This window comes from Sinocyclocheilus grahami, unplaced genomic scaffold (genome assembly GCF_001515645.1).
Source record: "Sinocyclocheilus grahami isolate Dianchi unplaced genomic scaffold, SAMN03320097.WGS_v1.1 scaffold982.1, whole genome shotgun sequence".
In the NCBI taxonomy this organism is placed as follows: domain Eukaryota; kingdom Metazoa; phylum Chordata; class Actinopteri; order Cypriniformes; family Cyprinidae; genus Sinocyclocheilus; species Sinocyclocheilus grahami.
Genome location: NW_015506161.1, coordinates 171,836 through 191,665, shown reverse-complemented (window position 1 = coordinate 191,665; position 19,830 = coordinate 171,836). Strand labels below are relative to the sequence as shown.

At 37.1% G+C, this 19,830-nt stretch overlaps 1 protein-coding gene across 1 annotated transcript in view; it reads left to right on the top strand.

Annotated features, from left to right (window-relative positions):
* LOC107565117 (PDZ and LIM domain protein 2-like) overlaps window positions 1-19,357 on the top strand; it is a 78,777-nt gene extending 59,420 nt beyond the window's left edge. Inside the window, exons 5-8 of the mRNA XM_016250330.1 lie at window positions 10,242-10,360; window positions 13,843-13,982; window positions 14,247-14,358; window positions 18,144-19,357. Coding sequence (XP_016105816.1) covers window positions 10,242-10,360; window positions 13,843-13,982; window positions 14,247-14,358; window positions 18,144-18,336 — 564 coding nt within the window. The 3' untranslated portion in view covers window positions 18,337-19,357. The remainder of the gene's footprint in view (window positions 1-10,241; window positions 10,361-13,842; window positions 13,983-14,246; window positions 14,359-18,143) is intronic.
* Window positions 19,358-19,830: the final 473 nt, after the last annotated feature.

The window sequence follows — 19,830 nt, the reverse complement described above, 5'->3', positions numbered from 1 at the left end:
ATTAAGAAACAAAAACAGTTTTCAGTATTGATAATAATAAGAACCATTATTAATAATGGAACACAAATAATAATTGAAAATAATTAAGCAGCAAATCAGCATAATAGAATGATTTCTGAAGGATCATGTGACACTGAAGATTGGAGTAGGCCTAAATATGCTGAAAATTCAGCTTAGATCACAGAAAAAAACAAATTACATTTAAACATTAAACCATTAAAACATGTAAGCCTACATTAAAATATCTTAAGAACTTTGCTAATCACGGCACTTGAAAGCCAAAGTCTTCAGATTTACAATGTTCTAGAGTGAGTTTGAGAATGACATTTTCACAGTTTTTTAAAACATTTTCTTAGACGCGTGAAATTACGGAAGAAATATAACTGTATACAAACATTGTGTTAGTTTATGTCTACTGAAAACGGCTACATTTTAATGTTTCTATACACTGTGGCAAATAATGTAAACGGCATTAAAATCTGAGAAATGTCGAAAAAGAGCAGCAGTAGTTTGCATCCCTGAAAATCAATTTTAAAAAAAAAAACATTTTTATAAATGCAATAGACGATTCCAAATTTGTATTTATTTATTTTTAAAGTGGTGCATCAAAAAATGCAATGCCAAATGCTGAGCTCCTGTCAAGGCAGGCATGATCAAAATAGTGTGAGCACTTTTTATGATTATGATATGGATGCAGCCCAAAAAGACAGCCTTTGAAGTATTTCAGCAAGAAAGCAATACAATCAGAAAACATCAAAGCTTGTAAAGTTTTCCTTTTTTCCTTGTAATTTTAAAAATAAATAAATACAATACAATTGTGAGAACTTGAATTTTTCAAGAATTGTACTTAGGAACATTCTTACAAACTTTTATCTTAAGAAATTGTTGATTCTTAATGTAAAATGACAGTTATAAAAGGCTCATATTAAATATATATGTAACACTGTATTTTAATGTGTACTTGTTACACGTTACATGTACTTACTATTATAATATCAATAAATTGTGCATAATTACATGCAAGTAACCATAAGCATATATATATAAAATATAATGAGCTGAAAAATATAAAAATCAATTATTGCATTTCATATATGCTATTTTTCGGGTGTTTTTGTGGTTACATTAACATTTTTAAACTGTAGTGTATAACAGTCCCTTGAGGTCAGCTGTGTGTTATTTGTTGTCATTTTGGTTTAATTTTGAGTTGATACATATGTTCCTTTCAGCTGCATAGTTGCCCTTACATGATTACACATAACATTATGTTGTGACTCTGTTGGGTCAGGACCATGTCACGGCGTCTGGAGCAGCGACACACAAACACATGCTTAGACTTTCGCTCTCATTGTCTCTGCTTAAGTGTTTGTCTACACATGCTGAACGTCTGCGTCTGATGTACTTTTAGTAAATGTGCGTGTCTACACCACAGTCACATTCAAATCATACACATCTGAATGAAATCACAGTCACATGTTTTGTATCCGCCTATTGATGGTGGTCTGACTTAGTTTAGGAGATAGTAGGGCGTATGGACTCAAACTGAATCCTATTTTGGAATTTCCTGGCAAGCCTACTTTTTCCATACTATGCCACTGGTCCAATTTATTTGGCATTTATTATCTAGCTTAGTGGCTCTCAACATTTGACTCCCCATTGTCCATAACTATATTGAAATAGTTTCTGTAGATTGAATAGCAGAGGATTGCAGCAGTTTTACAAAGTGAATGTTCTTCATGGTGTCCACTCTTTTTAACCAGGACGAGTCATGAAAATTAATTAATATACTGGATAAAGGATAATGATTTTTATTTATTTTTACCTGATAAAATGTTTTAGCTTGGCATGACTACAAAAATTGATATTTATTATAAAAATGGCCATGGAGTTTTAAGATTTTATCAATTCATATTTTTTTCATGGTCAAGAAGTCACACTTTTAAAATTAGGCTTCGTCATATACCATGGGAATATCGGTTCTTCAATAGAGGGGGAAAATTCAGTTGTTTTAGCTTATTTTAATACTTGTTTTGACTAATTGTATCATCTTGAGACCTCTTAAGAGTTTTGGCCCCCCTGCATTCTCAGAAAAAAGGTACAAAATCGGTCACTGGGGTGGTACATTTTCATAAGGTACACTAATATGTACAATTTAGGTACTAATATGTGTACAAAGGTGTACATTTCAAAAAGTGGTTGAGAACCACTGATCTAGATACTTTATCTATTTTTTACTAGACGTATATTTTCTGCTCATTTTGTCTCTCATAGTTGAGGTATACCTATGATGAAAATTACAGGACTCTCTCATCTTTTTAAGTGGGAGAACTTGCACAATTGGTGGCTGACTAAATACTTTTTTGCCCCACTGTAACAAGCTTAATGAAACTGTTACATCAGGATGATCTGAGGACACAAGCAAATATAATACATTTCCAGAAGAGGAGGATCAATGAAATAACCAGGAAATCTCATAGCTCCCATCTGTTTTGACCAGTGATTTATGAAGAGATTTTTTCCCTGCTAATCATTGTCAGTAGAGGATATTCCCGTTCCCACAGCGAGCACTGAATAATAAACGCTGAAATCATCTTTATATCAGGATCCGTTTCTCCATTCATCTTGTGAGGATCTTTCCCTGAGGTAAACGAATGTTACTTGCAGCTGGTGGTGATGTCATGCTCTCAAAGGCCTTGTTTTCCTCATTTTCATGTTTTTCAGATCAGTGTGATGCAGCTTAGGGTTAAAGATCTGGGCAGGTGAACCAAAGTCTGTAGGTTCAACCCCCCCCACAGATTCTTAAGAGCTTTTATGAAACACCCACCATGCGTTGCTTCAATCAAACCATTCAATATTTCAAAATGAAAAATGCTGACTACTTCTACAAATCATGATCACAGCAAGAGATCTTCACTTCTTAGACCGAACTCTCTTGCATCTCCACAAAGCTCTGCTGAAGGTTTGGCTGCAGCGAGCACATTGGATCCTGGTGCCCAAACTCAAAGTGCTCAGTGTTTATTTTTCCCCCTGCATGTGCTGCACTGCGTCCTCTGATACATAATCATGCCATATGCACCACACCAAAATGAATCATGCGGCGGGAAGCCCCAAACTGAATTGTTATGGCTTGCGTGTGGGAGGGAGTCATCATGCACACGTGTGTGCCACGAGGGTGCTAAATCAAAATCCCTGGCACCATGAGTGTGGCTTTTACATTATTATTCTAAACAAATCCGTGGCACGTCACTACAAAAAAAAACACTCTCACGGTGAGTAGCTTTGGGTAATGAATCCATCACAGGCAATTGTGTGCACATTTTTGAATGGAAATAGCAGAGACCGTATAAGAAGGGGGAGATGGACCACTCATAGAAAAATGAATAAGAGAACTTGTAAAGCTCAATATAGCACCTGTATGTAAGTAAGTCCCACCTTTCAGTTAAAAAAAGAGCCAAATCTTTTTCATGGCGACAAGGCCTGTCCCTTTGTCCCCTACAATTCTCAGGCACATTAGCTGGAACAGCCTGAAATGTTTTATAAAATAAATAGACAGACAGAAGGAAGGAAAAAATTGAAATAAAAAAATATATATTGAATTCAGTATGAAAATGTAATGTAAATCAGTGGTCTTCTGAAATGAGGCAAAGTCCTCACAGTTTTGTTTTATTTTTTTAAATCAAATATAAATCCATGTCCCAGTCACATTTTCTTTGTTAAATAAACATTACTTATCAGGAAAAAGCGAGAGAGAAAAATTCTATGCTATTTTATTTTATGCCTTTTTATTTTTATGCTATTTTTATTTTACATTAACAATAGCCGGGTTTCCATCCAAAGTTGCGAATTTAACTTATGCGCAAAATTGAAATATCGCATAAAATTTGCGAGTAAGCACCGTTTCCATCCAACGAGTCAAAGAGAACAAAATCGCGACTTCCAGGTAGAACTGGCGCTAGGCTGTAAATCACTATGAAAAGTAAGAGAAACCCCTGAATATAATAATTTTCATAGGCCTATATAATAAATTACTTGCGCCTCAGAGCGAGCAGACGAAACAAAATAAATGCGGTCATTGCTTTCGGAGGTGGATGCTGCTGTTTGGGAACGCAGTCGTGTAACACCTCTGGGAGGCAATTATACAGAAATATGTTGATGACAGACTCTGTTTAGGCATTTCAAAATGACCATAACATTTCAGATGCTAAGGAACAAGATCGGTCTGCTGGTTAGTCAGGTTTTGCCATCCCATAGCGCAAAGTCACATTACTTTTTTGATGCGCATGGAGGAATTTACTCGGCAAATGCGTTTCCATCTCCTTTTATTCGCATGAACCCTTTTTCGCTCAAGTCAAAAACCCACCTCAAGCGAGCGTAAAAACTTTTTACCAATTAAGGGATTTTTATTCGAAATTTACCATTTCCATCACTAGTTTCTGATGCGATAATTCAAAATGCGCATAAAAACAGGGTGATGGAAACATAGCTCATGTAATCAATATTCGATTCGAACCGGTCACAGCCGATCATAACCATTCATATCCAGTCATATCGCAATGGAGGAATTGCCTCCTCTCATGTGAATTTCCCCCATTCATTCTCAGTAAAGTAGGGGGTCTGTTAAAACTCAGTGGGCTCAGGGGAGGTGAGACAGACACCAACTCCTGCTTTAACTTTACCTGGTGTTGCGGTTTCTTTAGAAAAACAAGTGATTTATACACTTTTTAATATTTGCGTTGTTTTCTTTTCACAGAACAAATTTTTTTTTTCATCCAATTTTTTGAGGAGACACTGCCTCCCTTGCCTCCCTGGAGGAAATGCCCCTGATGTAAATACTTTTAAATTTCTGTATTTATCAAAATTGCATTAGTAAAAAATAAATGTAAAGCATTTTATTTTTTTTTCTTCGTTTTTTTTGTTTGTTTTTTTATGGAAGATAATTTATTGCATCTTTTATTGAATTTTCTGTGCTGATTTTGAGAGAAAATCATATTTTTATCAAAAAAAATTAACTGGTAGCACGATGAAAGCAAGATTAAATGATCTCAAGTTAACAAACCAACATTGTGTAAAACTTTGTGTCTACATTGTAGCCGTGCTGCTCCCATGGTGCACTGCTGAAAAGGACTAATTGAAACTGATTTAAAAAAAAGGACTAAAACTCTGCGGCAAGTGCAATCCTGTTCTCAAACACGATTTTATCAGAAGACACATGATATTAGTCACCTTCACGCCTACATGTTCTTTAAATTAACTAGAAAAAATTGGTATGGTAACCATAGTTTTCATCAAAATACTGTAGTTACCACAGTTATTTTTAGGTATATGGCTATTTGTCTATATTTGAGACATTGGTTACTGTGGTATTACATGGTATTAGACGTCAATATAAAAAAAATAATAAACTAAATGAAAAATGACAAATTGACATGTTCTTCACCTCAGGGAAAAAAAAACCGCCCTAGGTTTATAGGTTCCAATTGTTGTCTACATGATTTTTGGAAAGTTCTAATTTGTAAAATTATTTGTGCATGACCTTATTAATATTCACAAACTAAGTGTCACCATTTCGAGTCATCACAAGCAGCCAATCTGTGCATTCACCACTTTTAAATCCAAAGTGTATTAAATCCATGGTCTTGTAGATAGTCTGGTGCATGTGAATGTTTGTGTATGTGCAGTGCTGTCCCGAGGATGTTTAGAGGTCTTGATTACGGTACAGATGAAAGCTAATCAGCCGCAGTTACCTGTTCCAGCCAGAGGAAAGACTTGAGTATGTGTGTGTTTGGGCTTTGAGGAAAAGCCTGTGATTGCACATGGACTTCCTTTCCTTCTCATAGGCTCAGTCCTACACAAACACAGCTTACATCCACCCACCCACACACACACACAGGGCAAGAAAGGAATGCACCCCTTCCCCAGTAAAACAACAATTCACCAACACTATAAATGGTCAAGCACAATTTACACTGTTTCATTGGTCACCAGACAGACAAGGTCAATTAAAATCAATTCATGGAATGGCAGAAGCCGTTTACCTTCTCTTCCTTTAGCCCCCATGTCTGAGACTGTTTGTTTCTCCCATTTTGCCCTTGTTTTGGTTCGACAGCATTCCTGGCGAGCTTGTCTAGATCTTAACTGCGTGCTGTTGATGGGTACTGCGTCTAGAAGTTTTGCCAGCTCAATGAGTTAGTTCTGCAGGCCCTGAGCGGCTCATTTGTGTCTAACACTGTATTTGGGGGGTAATCTTGTCATCTACATCTACCTAAGGCCTGGAAAATTCTTCCTCTTTTCACCAGATCCAAGTTTTTCAGCTTTCCTCCATCAATCAGTGATGGCGGCCATGTGTGAAGTGTCCCACTGGATTTTGACTGCGTTCCATACGGACTGTTTTTGTAACCATTTTGCAATTTATTTGAGATTCACTGTTTTAGGGTGCTTTCACACTTGATTCAATTGCTTGATCCAAACAGAAGCTTGATTGCTCCCTCTCCCCAGTGTTTCCCACAGGAGTTTTGAAAAATGTGTACGTTTTAAAAATAAAAACATCAATCAGCTGCGCCATGTGATGATGCCATTGTGGTTACAACCTGCACCGTCTAGAGTTTCATGACAGAACTTTGGATTTCAAATTTTATTTAGACTGACAGATGCTTTGCCAAAGCATTAACGCAAAACACAACATTGGAGACCTTTTATGTTATTGTGAGATTAAGTGTAAAAATAGTTTGTTCATTATGAAATTGTGGTGGGACAGATTAGAATTTTCATTTGTTTATTTGTTTGGTTTTATTTAAGATTGTGTTTGTATAAATTGTGCTGTTTTAATACCTTTACAGTTTTTTACATTTGTCACTTGGATCTGTGGTTTGTCTCATTTGTGAGGGGTTTTTGAACCTCTAAGTAACTTGTTTCACGTCCTTTGTGCTACATACATGAATGATGGTTGCACTAGATGTGGTTCAAGTCCCAACTTCAGTGCGAGTCCGTTTTATTATCTACCTGGTAAAGATTGTAAGTTTAATCATTAAAAAATAAATAAATACACATTGTTGTGTCTCCTTGGACCAATTAAGACTTATGAGCACACACTGAAATTAATAGTCACAAAAAAATTGTTAAAATGATAAAATCCTGAGTAGAAAGACATACAGTGTGAAAGCATTTCCCAAACTATGGACAAATACAAATACTTGTGAACTTTTCCATGAAGTTCTTTTGAAAGCATGGATGCCATCACTGCCATCCAGCACAAGTTTAGACTACAGGAAACTTTTGTTTGGATAGAGGGAAAATTTGCACTTTCCTTCTTACAAGTTATCCAAATAAACTGATCCATATTTTGCCTTAGAAAAAAGTTGAGCGCAATGAGTTACTCATAAAAACCATAACAATGTCATAGGATGTCAACATTGTGTTCTCCTTCATAATACTGATGTTTACCTTGTGTATGACACCCCCTAGTGGCCGGATTCTTAATATACACCTCTCTGCCTCCCCTTCTTTCCTATTTTGTTCTCCTCTTTGTAAAAGAAGGAAGGGTTACACAGTTTGTCATATTAACACATATGTAGAAAGGGCTCATCATATACAACTGCCTGGCAATATTTCATTAATATGTAAACCTGGTGTTTTTTTATGCAGTTTTTTTTAAATGTCCATGTTGTAAAAACAAATTTTGCTTATAATCACTGCACAGATGAAAAGAAACCCATTTAAAGACACATTAATCAAAACAACATCAGAAATGTCTTGTTTCTTTTATTTTGTGCAGTCATTTTTAGTGAAGTTTGTTTGAATATTTTTATTAACATAATTAGTGGAAATAATTCTCGAAAATACAGTAAAAATAAGTCGTACCAGGTCAAAATTGCATTGTTGAGAGAGGGAAAAAAAACGGTTAAGTTGCATTTACAAACATTACAAATGCTATAAACAAATTTTCCCCCCTCGCTTAAGTCATTTAAATTTAATGGTATACAGAACAAAAACGAAAAGTATAAAACATACATTATAGTGCCATTCATTATAAACAATATTAATTACAAAATATTTTATTACACAAATACACTTATGCAAATGGAAATAATGTGCTGCAAATAAGACTTTAGAGTGGTGTTGTGGATTAATACATTGATTTTTTTTGTATCCCTCTATTTGTTCATTTTTATTTAAAATATAACATTCCCCATGACTTGACAAGAGCTGACAGAAAGTGGCACAGCTTACCCCACTTCTCCCTATTCATAATAAATGCTAAATGTGTTTAGGGAACTTTTGAATGTGAATTTGTAACATTCCCAGTTGAGTTTGCTCGAGTGTTTACCACCCAAATTTTTCCAGCAGTGAAACTGATCATCACAGCAGTTGATAATTGCTTCAAGTGGGCGGAAATGCTCTTGCCTGCACTTTTGTGAAATTTGATTGATTGGAGCCAAAAAGCCCCAGGTGGAAGTTGTCATTTGGAGCCTGGGAACAGACTCCTTTATTTAGTGTCAGAAGAGCTGCCCAGGACAACATTCATCAGCATTAGGGCCAAACATCTGTTAGCATGCCTTCTCCATCACTCTCATCTCTTTCCCAGCAGCTCCAGTAGATATGCACGGCCATCAGGAACTCCCAAGACGGGCACGAAACACTGAATGTGAATGAATGTGAAATCAATTGTATTCGGGGTCTCTGTGGCCAAGAATCCTGCTGAGATCACAGTCAAAGATAATCTGGACACTCAGAGCAGCTGAGATGATGACAGATCTGCATACTTCCAGCTTTAGTCAGAATTAGGAATCTAGTTTTGTCCTGATGTATGAGGAAAGTTATGAGGTGTTGGGAGTGTCTCTCATGGTCTAAGCATCTGACAATCACATTCTCCTCGCTCTTGTCTTTGTCTCCCTGTCTTTGTCCACGTTTATTATTTTTGGAAGTCATTTAAAAGTTTATAAAAACATGTTACATGTGGGAACCCAGGGGAGTTTGTCTGTACAAAGTCTGTGTCTCTCAGATCTGAATGCATTTCTGTTCTTTTTGACCCTTGTATTTATTATTTTTTTCTTATCAGCGAATGCTGCACTTTCCAGAACATTCTGTACAAGTAAATATTGTCTTTCATATGTGTGGGATCTGCTTATTTTCCAATCAGGTGCACTTTTTTTGTCCTGGAATAGGGTTCTTCGAACATTGTGGATTTTATTATAGTGCGATTCTAGATGTCGACTTTTGGTATTGTGTTTGGAATTGGTGTTTTGTTATTGAAGGTAAAATATTAATGTTATGGTTAAATATTATAGATTTGCTAACATTGCTTCTGAAATAAATTGGTTATATACTGATTTGGTAATGGCACCTATAAAGCTAAGCTCACATTTTGATGTAAAATTCTTATTAAAGTTGACATGTGAAAATTCACCTATTTTCTTAATGCTTGTTATTGATTTACATTTCTCTCTTTTTTGATCTTGTGTATAGTCACATAGACATACAGTACAGTAAATGTGTACAGTACACATACAGTAAAAACTATAGGTCGCACAGGTCAAAATTGCATTGTTGAGTTGCGTTTACAAACATCGCAAATGCTATAAACATGTATTTGCTCCCCAACAAATCATTTCAATTTAATGATATACAGAACAGGAATGAAAAGTGTCACGAAAGTATTCTCTCGGATATACGTCACAATACAGAAGAAAAGTTCTGTCGTGCTTCTGTTTGATCACAACTTGAAATAACTTTTCTGATGGTCAAACTGTCACTGTTTTGCTATCAGCTGAACTATTCTCCATTGATTTTCAATGGAATGTAGATCTGGATTGATTGCTGGCCACTTAAAAACAGTCCAGCATTTTATTTTCAACCTCTCCTGTTTTTTTTTTTTTTAAAGATAATTTGTCCTGCTGAATGATCTACTCTTGATGAAATCCGCTTTCTGATGCTGGTTACACATTGCACTCCAAATATCTTGGTAATGTCTGTTTTTTTTCTTTATTAAAAAAAATCCAAGGGTGGCTTAATTTCTTGCCTTAGGACTGTGCTCACACACACACACAAGGTTGCTCAACCCCAGACGTCTCTAAGCAACTGCAGGTGCTTCAGCATGGGGTATGAGACAGTGGGAAGATCCAGGGATTTTTCAGACATCATCTGAGCACACACACACACATACTTGGGGTTGATTCAGCTAACACTGCAGACTGCATTATTCTGTCACACTGAAGCTGATGTGCTGTGTTTTGTGTGTTCTGTAGGAGATCTCTTCCGTGGATTTCCGCAGTAACTCCGTGTCCAGTCGGACTCCAACTCCACCTGGACGATACTCTCCACACAGCCCCATCGAACGAGAGGTGCCCATTTCCCCTCGACGCAGGTACATATTTGAACAGAAGCCGCTGCTTCTGTCAACATTTAAATTAACTGCCCTACAGGTTTTTTTCCGCTCATAGATTTTAACATGAATATTTCTGTACAGCTGTGAGATTCTGTAATGTGATCTCATTTAGATTCTGTTCTTTGAACAGTTCTCAAAACAGATTTTTTTTTTGTCTCTTTATGTCAGATGTCTAAATGAGTCATAACATGGCTGGTGGCCCAAAAATGTATTTTTCTTTTCTTTTCTTTTTTTCTTTTCTTTTTTCACTTTGTCTTGTTTTCTAGAAAAGGATTATATAATTGCTGCTCCTAATTTCTGCACCCTTCTTCCCTCTTCTACACACTCATGACCCCACCTCCTTTTTGCTCATCCAATAAGAAAATGTCAAAAACGATCAGCCACACCCTGCTTTTTCTGCTGTCAACCAATACAAGGCAGTCTAAACTCACACCTTTCATACTGAAACTCTCAACTTTCTTATGTCTCGTCAAGACTCGACAGAGAGGTGTGTGTATGTGTATGTGTGTGTGCAGTTGTCACCGTAGGCTCTGTTGTTGTTCCAACAAGAGTTGAACTAGTTGGATAGGAATTTGTCTTTGTTTGCTTTTGAGGTAAGTCCAAACTTTTCAGGCATCTTCCTCTATCTTACCAAGCAATGACAAGCTAGTTTGCGGGGGGAGAAGAAATATTGTAATGTGAGCCTAGCGCTGCGCTCTGTTCTCAGCGCTGTAATTTAATGATGCTGTGTCGACTGTTTTCACGGCTCCATCTGAAGCCTGCTTAGCAAGATTGTAATCATAGTTAAGCTGTGATGGGGGGTTGAAGATGGATGGAAAGTTCTTTCTATGCATGTTTCGATAATTTATATCGACTTCACCTCAATAAATGGCACATTTACAGTGTACGGAGGGATAAACATGCATATCCATTGCAGCAGGAGGGGACAACCGGGCCCTTTGACAAGGAGCCCACTATGCTCCCCTGTTATATATCCTACTCTTTGGTCTCGAAGGAGGCGACGCACCCATAAAACTGTTGTTCTGGGTCCCGTGAGGGACAGCCCTGTGGGGGAACTGAGAGGTGCTGGGAGGGTTTTGAGGGGAAACTCAAACTCTCTGTCTGGTTTTAATTTGAAGCATGTCTGATTGAACAGCCTGTGTGCAGATAGTGAACATGCCATTTATTCGGAGATTTATAGTGGCTTTAAATGCTTTTTTTCAGTAATGGCTATTCCAAATGCTTCTTACTTTTCTTTTTCTGTCTTGGACGAGTTACTTTTTGTCCTGCACACACTCAAACAGTCATGTCAGCCATGATATGACATGCTTGCTGTCATGTGGGTTTGTGGTGACAACCACACCCAGAAACTCAATGAAACCCTCAATTTCTGATTGTGTCATTTTCCACCTCTGTTTTACGCTGCAGGTCAGGTTGAGAGTTCTGTTTGATAGATTTGGCTGTTGGTTAATCATTTCTCAGCGCATGTCGTGGCCTTTGTACACAGCAGAAATCCTGATTGCATGTGTTTTGACAACAAACCGCACCAGCAAACTATCACAGGGCCACTGCGCCAGAAAGGATCTGGTAATACGTTCCTCATGACCAGAAGTTAAACTGGGTCCAGAGCAGCATACCTGACGCCTTTATTTAGGAATAAAATAATTATTGTTGGTTTGTCAGTTCTGAACAAGTGTGCTCACTCAAAAAGAAAAGCTTCACCTCACCCTGATCTTCATTTACATCCGTTATACATCCAATGATGTACAGTAAGAGTCTTTCTTTGTTTATTAAAAGTTATAAGAGCAGGTTTTGAACAAGGGATCACTCATATTCAGAAACATACCACTTGACGAACATATTCTATCAACAAATCCTATGTAAAGTACACTACTGTTCAAACATTTAGGGTCAGTAAGATTTTTTTAAAGATGTCTCTTATGCTAACCAAAGCTGCATTTCTTTGATAAAAAATACAGTAAATTGTGAAATATTACAATTTTAAAAACTTTTTTTTTTTATTTGAATATATTTTCAAATGTAATTTATTCCTGTGATGCAAAGCTGAATTTTCAGCAGCGTTACTCCAGTCTTCACATCCAATGATGTACAGTAAGAGTCTTTCTTTGTTTATTAAAAGTTATAAGAGCAGGTTTTGAACAAGGGATCACTCATATTCAGAAACATACCACTTGACGAACAAATTCTATATCAACAAATCCTATGTAAAGTACACTACTGTTCAAACATTTAGGGTCAGTAAGATTTTTTTTAAAGATGTCTCTTATGCTAACCAAAGCTGCATTTCTTTGATAAAAAATACAGTAAATTGTGAAATATTACAATTTTAAAAACCTTTTTTTTTATTTGAATATATTTTCAAATGTAATTTATTCCTGTGATGCAAAGCTGAATTTTCAGCAGCGTTACTCCAGTCTTCAGTGATCCTTCAGAAATCATTCTAATATCCTGATTTGCTGCTCAGGAAACATTTCTGATTAATATCAATGTTTTGTGAAAATATTTTTCAGGATTCTTTGATGAATGGAAAATTTGAAATAGAAATCTGTTTTTTATTTAATTTTTATTTTACAAACAATTCAATCTATTAAATAGATTAATTTAATGTAAAAAAAAAAAAAACTGACTTTTGAACAGTAGTGTATGTGTGTGGTTAAAATGTTAATTACTCTCATATGACTGTATTTTTTCCTCCAGGCTGTATGGCAATGGCCCAATAGGTGTAAAGCAGTAATAGGATGCTTGTGTGTGAGAAAGCTCTGTGTTTATGACATAACATAAAACGTGCATAAAAATGCAGCTGTTAACCTCCCGCTGGACGGCTACTGTAACTGCACTCTAATCAGCTCATTAACCTGGACGTTATAAAACAGTTTTTCAAAGCCATGCTCTCTTCAATCTTTCCTTTCCCATACAAGTACAGTCTGCTAATTGTTGTGTTCAGACGGAGTAGGGCTAGCCACCGGAGCGAGGGAAGAACAATGGAGAGAGAAAATGGAAAATACTAATATTCCATATGACTAAAATCTGCATTTTAGGTTATTCACTTAAGTTAGTACAGAGATCTTGGCTATCTAGTAATGTAGAAAGGCTTAGTCTATAGCTATTTTTAATGTTTTCCATAATGTAAAACGCCTCTATATACTCAAAATAGCATAGCAGACATTATCCATAATGACAAAAGAAGTTGCCATGAGAGCATAAGGCTATTCAAACATCTCATTTCACAAAGGATTTTTTACTTTTGCCTTTAAAGGCGTCTGTAATCATATGTCTTTTTGGGCTATAAAACCAGGACTGATCTCACTGTAATATTACACTAGTGTGAGTATATATTTTTAACATAACCCAGAGATGGATTAACTGAGGCCCTTCATCACTTTTAGATTGTGTTTTGTTCATTGAGTGCTGTTTTTTCAGGTGGCATCAAATTTAAAGAACTCTCTTTCCCTCTCTTTCAGTTCGGACTTTGCCATGCAGAGGTTTGACAGAGACTCAGAGGTGTACAAGATGATTCAGGAGAACAAAGAATCCCGTGCGGCTCCTCGCCAGTCCAACACCTTCAAGATGCTGCAGGAGGTGCTGGAGGCTGATGAGAAAGGTGAAACCTCAAATGTCTCACAACAAGGTTTTTCAGTCAACGTATAAAGTCTGGTCCACTTTCGGTTGTCAGAAGACAGGAGACTGTGGTGCCAAACTATTAAGCACACACTAGCATCTTAAAGAACATTAAACGTACATTAGAAACTGCTACATGTGAAGGTGTGCTGTGGACAGACAATGAGGGTGGGGGTGGAAGCAAAAGGATGTTGCTCCAGGCGCTAAATGTTTTATTTTTTGGTTTGTGGTTTCTTTGTTTTCACAGAGGCCGCCATCCGGTTTCCAAGCAAGTTGTCTCCAAGCCCCTCCAAGACCACATCCTCTGTTTCTGGTGTGCAGAAATACCACACCTGTGAAAAATGCGGCACCAGTATTGTGTAAGATAAAACACCCGAATCCCCCAGTCTCTGCACACACTCCACTGTATGTCCTCTGCACAGGCATGCTGGGATTGCATAAGAAGTTAATGAGCCGGTAACTTGATGAAAGTGTTGTGTGATGTTTAGCCTTTAGGGAAGAGTCGTCTCATCATCTCTTCGCATTTAAGTTGATGATTGAGTACTATTGAGACGAATCTCAGTGGGTATTCATTCGTACAGTATTATATTACCCTGTGAGAATTACACATCAACACCTTCATTAGGTGAGATAAAAACTTAGGGGTGTGTCTGTTTTGACAAAAACTTCACCAAAGCAGCCGTTTCAAAACCTAGTGAATTGCCTACCTAGACAGCATTTTAAGGAACCTTCGATGCATTCCCAATAAGAGCATTGTTCAAAAAGGTACCACCTTTTGACCACTATCTAATTTGCTGTACTAGTACTTCAGTAAAGTATCCCATAATGCACTTCATGAAGTTATTTGACAGAATGAACAGAACTAGACGGAGAAACTTAAGTATAAGAGAATTATGATTAGTTTTAGTTGTATGAAAAGCTGTTTCATAGTTTTAGATACTAATTTTGCATTGTATGCTTTAGCGGAGAAGGCAGTCTTCGAATGTCTTACGATGGCCTTGGTGCGGAAAAATGGTGGACAAGCCAACATAAAAAAATACTTGTCGCTAAAATGTGTGTGCTCAGTTTTTGTGCTCATTAAGAACAACTACGTTGTTAGCTTGGCAACATGCTAACATTAATTTCTATCGATTCTAATGTTTTGTCATTTAAGTTCCAGAACCAGTTGCTCCATTGCTATGCTCTTTTCCGCCACTGAATAAAAAATTAAAAAAGGTGATTGCGACTTTTTATCTCACAGTTCTGACTTTCTCACAACTGAGTTTACATCTCACAATTCTTACTTTTTTCTCGGAATTGTGTAATACAAACTTGCAATTGTGACTCTTTTCTCGGAATTGTGTGATATAAACTCACAATTGCGGAATAAAAACAATTCAGACTTTTTTTTGTTGTTGCAAATGTCAGTTTGTATCTCGCAATTCTGAACTGAGAATTTATATCGCAATTCTGACTTTATAACTCACAATTGTGAGTTTATATCTTATAATTTTGAGAAAAAAAAGAAAAACTTTTCTCTTTTTTATTCAGTGGTGGAAATGGACTTCCATACCATTGCAGTTAGGATTCTGTATACTTTTTTATTCCACACGGTTAAGGCAAGATGGTATACAGATTCCCACATCAAAATAGCGTAATTTTTGTCTCTCTATACAGAAATAATTACTGTTTTTGCATTATTGAAAGGGGTAGGTGTTGACATTAATAAAACAATCTAATAGGTAGAAAATTTTATTGATTGTTAGTTTCCGGTTTTAGCTGTATCCCTTCTAGCAACAACTGTTTTACACCTTTAGGCAAGTCTACTGTGAGTTTGGCCACAGTAGGACATCATAGTAGGACATCAGTAAATTAAGTCTAAAATTGTTAGCTAATTTTTTCTGAAAAACTACACACTATTCAAATGGAAAAGTATACTTTGGGCTTTAGGAGAACCTGTGTTAACAGTAGTCAGTTGTTAGCTTAGCAGAATGCTAACATCAGTCGTAACTGGAGTCAGTTGTGTTTCAGTTCTTCCATGCATTGTGTGCTGAGCGCTATTTGTGTAGCATGCAAAGTTGCTGCCTTTATAGAGCGTTCCAAATGAGTCACTGTAGATTGTTGCAGCTAGGATGCTGCTTTGAGGCTGAAATGCACTACACAACCTGCACAGATTTAAAAACGCTAGGCATCATATACAGTACTTGTCTACTTTGTAAGTGGTTACAGAGAAAAACTGGCAATCATACACTAAACTAGGCTTTCAAGTTGTTCCTGAACACAACACAGCTTAAGCAGAGACACAGGACCGGTTCTACGGGGGTACTAGAAGGTGCTAAACACACTCAAACGGAATCAATAGCACCCTCGGTTAAAACTGTAATAATGGCATTTCTTCGCAGATTTGGCAAACTATCCAGTGCGTTATGGCTTGTGCTCTGGAGATCGGTTTCTATTTCAACGTGTTTTTGCAGTGCTGAGCATTGTAGCCAATCACAGACATATCTGTTGATTTCTTGAACGCAGCAGCCAATCAGAGGCATTTAAATTAGAATCCACTCACTGCTCAGATCACTAGAGTTTTTGTTTAGGTGTTGTGTTCAGCACGAATCATCTCATAATAACAGTGTAGGTGTGATGTAAATAAGAGATTCATTGTGCATCGTAGAGAACTTCGCTGACTATAACGTAACTTTGTGAGATTGCGATGAACTAAGATGAGTGACAGCTTTTTAGTGATTATAAATGGAGCAAGCAGCAATGGACGGCACGAAAAAAAAAAAGAAAAACTTTTCTCTTTTTTTATTCAGTGGTGGAAATGGACTTCCATACCATTGCAGTTAGGATTCTGTATACTTTTTTATTCCACACGGTTAAGGCAAGATGGTATACAGATTCCCACATCAAAATAGCGTAATTTTTGTCTCTCTATACAGAAATAATTACTGTTTTTGCATTATTGAAAGGGGTAGGTGTTGACATTAATAAAACAATCTAATAGGTAGAAAATTTTATTGATTGTTAGTTTCCGGTTTTAGCTGTATCCCTTCTAGCAACAACTGTTTTACACCTTTAGGCAAGTCTACTGTGAGTTTGGCCACAGTAGGACATCATAGTAGGACATCAGTAAATTAAGTCTAAAATTGTTAGCTAATTTTTTCTGAAAAACTACACACTATTCAAATGGAAAAGTATACTTTGGGCTTTAGGAGAACCTGTGTTAACAGTAGTCAGTTGTTAGCTTAGCAGAATGCTAACATCAGTCGTAACTGGAGTCAGTTGTGTTTCAGTTCTTCCATGCATTGTGTGCTGAGCGCTATTTGTGTAGCATGCAAAGTTGCTGCCTTTATAGAGCGTTCCAAATGAGTCACTGTAGATTGTTGCAGCTAGGATGCTGCTTTGAGGCTGAAATGCACTACACAACCTGCACAGATTTAAAAACGCTAGGCATCATATACAGTACTTGTCTACTTTGTAAGTGGTTACAGAGAAAAACTGGCAATCATACACTAAACTAGGCTTTCAAGTTGTTCCTGAACACAACACAGCTTAAGCAGAGACACAGGACCGGTTCTACGGGGGTACTAGAAGGTGCTAAACACACTCAAACGGAATCAATAGCACCCTCGGTTAAAACTGTAATAATGGCATTTCTTCGCAGATTTGGCAAACTATCCAGTGCGTTATGGCTTGTGCTCTGGAGATCGGTTTCTATTTCAACGTGTTTTTGCAGTGCTGAGCATTGTAGCCAATCACAGACATATCTGTTGATTTCTTGAACGCAGCAGCCAATCAGAGGCATTTAAATTAGAATCCACTCACTGCTCAGATCACTAGAGTTTTTGTTTAGGTGTTGTGTTCAGCACGAATCATCTCATAATAACAGTGTAGGTGTGATGTAAATAAGAGATTCATTGTGCATCGTAGAGAACTTCGCTGACTATAACGTAACTTTGTGAGATTGCGATGAACTAAGATGAGTGACAGCTTTTTAGTGATTATAAATGGAGCAAGCAGCAATGGACGGCACGAAAATATATATATATATATATGTGTAAGCTGTGTAGTGTATTCCAGCCTTTAGAAGATAGAGTAGCTCGCTAGGTTTCGAAACAGCTGTTGTGTTCAGTGACATTAACAGTTTTATTTCTCCTTTCTCTTTCAGCACTCAGGCCGTGAGGATCACAGATGATCGCTTCCGTCACCCAGATTGCTACACCTGTACGGAATGCGGGCTCAACCTAAAGATGCGCGGCCACTTCTGGGTGGAGGACAAAATGTACTGCGAGAAACACGCCAGAGAAAGATACCAGGGTACCGGCAGTAACTATCGTTACGTTGTGTCCCCAAACCACTGAGACGCCCGAGCAGCCGCCCTCCTGACGCCACCTCCAACTCCTCTGATTAGCTGCGAGCATAGAGAGGAGAAGATGCTGATGTCATTGATACGTTGTCCAATGGGAGCCAAATAGAGCGTTTGGCGTAATGTCACTTGAAGCTTTGGGACTTGGCGCAATTGTGTCCTCTTCTCCAGTTATTATACACCCCTTGAATAGAGACTATAAGCTTTGATCTAATGGATTTGGAAGGGGGCGTCTCTGTTAGAGCGTGCTATTTCTATACAGTTGAATTTCTACATTTGCCTGCCAGTTCCACATGTTGTATTATGCTTTGAAAACTGCTTGTTTTTCAATAGACATTTAACTTGGGTTTATCTTGAATAGTTTGTATTTTTTTATTTTGTTTGGCTGGAATTTGTAGAGCTTTTCCATACCGAGACTCGAATGGTGAGATGCATCAAGTGGGCATCATCAGCGCTAATGCACACAGGACTGGTTTCCTTTGTGTATTTGTGTGTAAATAGTTGCAAACAACTTCATTGATTTCAGTTTGCACTTATTAATGAAGGGTCTAATGATTACTTGGAAGTGATTCTTAGTTTGATGTATATTTCTCCCTTCATAAAAAGAAATTATCCACAACAATTCCTCCATCCGCATTTAGACCTCTGCATAGTTTATTTGCCATATGCTTTGTATTAAATAAGGGATATCTAAGAAATTATGACATTTGTGTGTAAATGTTTATTTTTCACCTTAAACTGTATGTGGACTGAGCGGAGGGTTTCGCACGCACTTGTTCGTGTTCAGGGTTGCATTGTTTCATTTAGACTGTATTGTGTGTTTTTGGGTGAGAGATGTGTGATCACGCTCAGATACACTGTTGTTTGCTTTGAATGCAAGAGAAAGGAGTATCAGAGTGAACGATTTGAAACATTTGTGGATTAAATTTGTCAAATGAATCGTGAATCCTCACATTGTGTTTGTAGGGTTGCCTCTCTTTAACTTTTCCGTTTCAAATAAAAAAGCTTTCTGATTATCAATGGATATTTGGATGAATTGCTTTTGTCTGTTTTCCTGTATTGTGGTATTTTGCTTAAGTCCTTTATAAATTTGCCCATTTTGTTTGATTCTTATCAAAGCATTTTTATAGTTAAGGTGCTTCATTCACTTTCTTCTTTTAAACACAAAAAGATATTTTGAAGAAGCTGGGTAGCCAAACAGTTGATGACTTCCACAATATATATTTTTCCCCAGAAGAAATTCAGGGTAAGTAAATGACAGAAATTTCATTTTTGGGTGAACTACACCTTTAAGTGCAGTCCACTGCATATTTGGCAAACTGGAAGCTCAGAGCATGATAGATGAACTTTTGGAAGGTACAGCATGTTAAAAACAATTGATAATTTGTCAACAACTGTATACATAGCCAAATGAGCTAAAAGGAATAAGAATACGGGGTAAATTATGCGTAATGATGGACACTTTGAAAACACTACTTTGTGAAGCTTA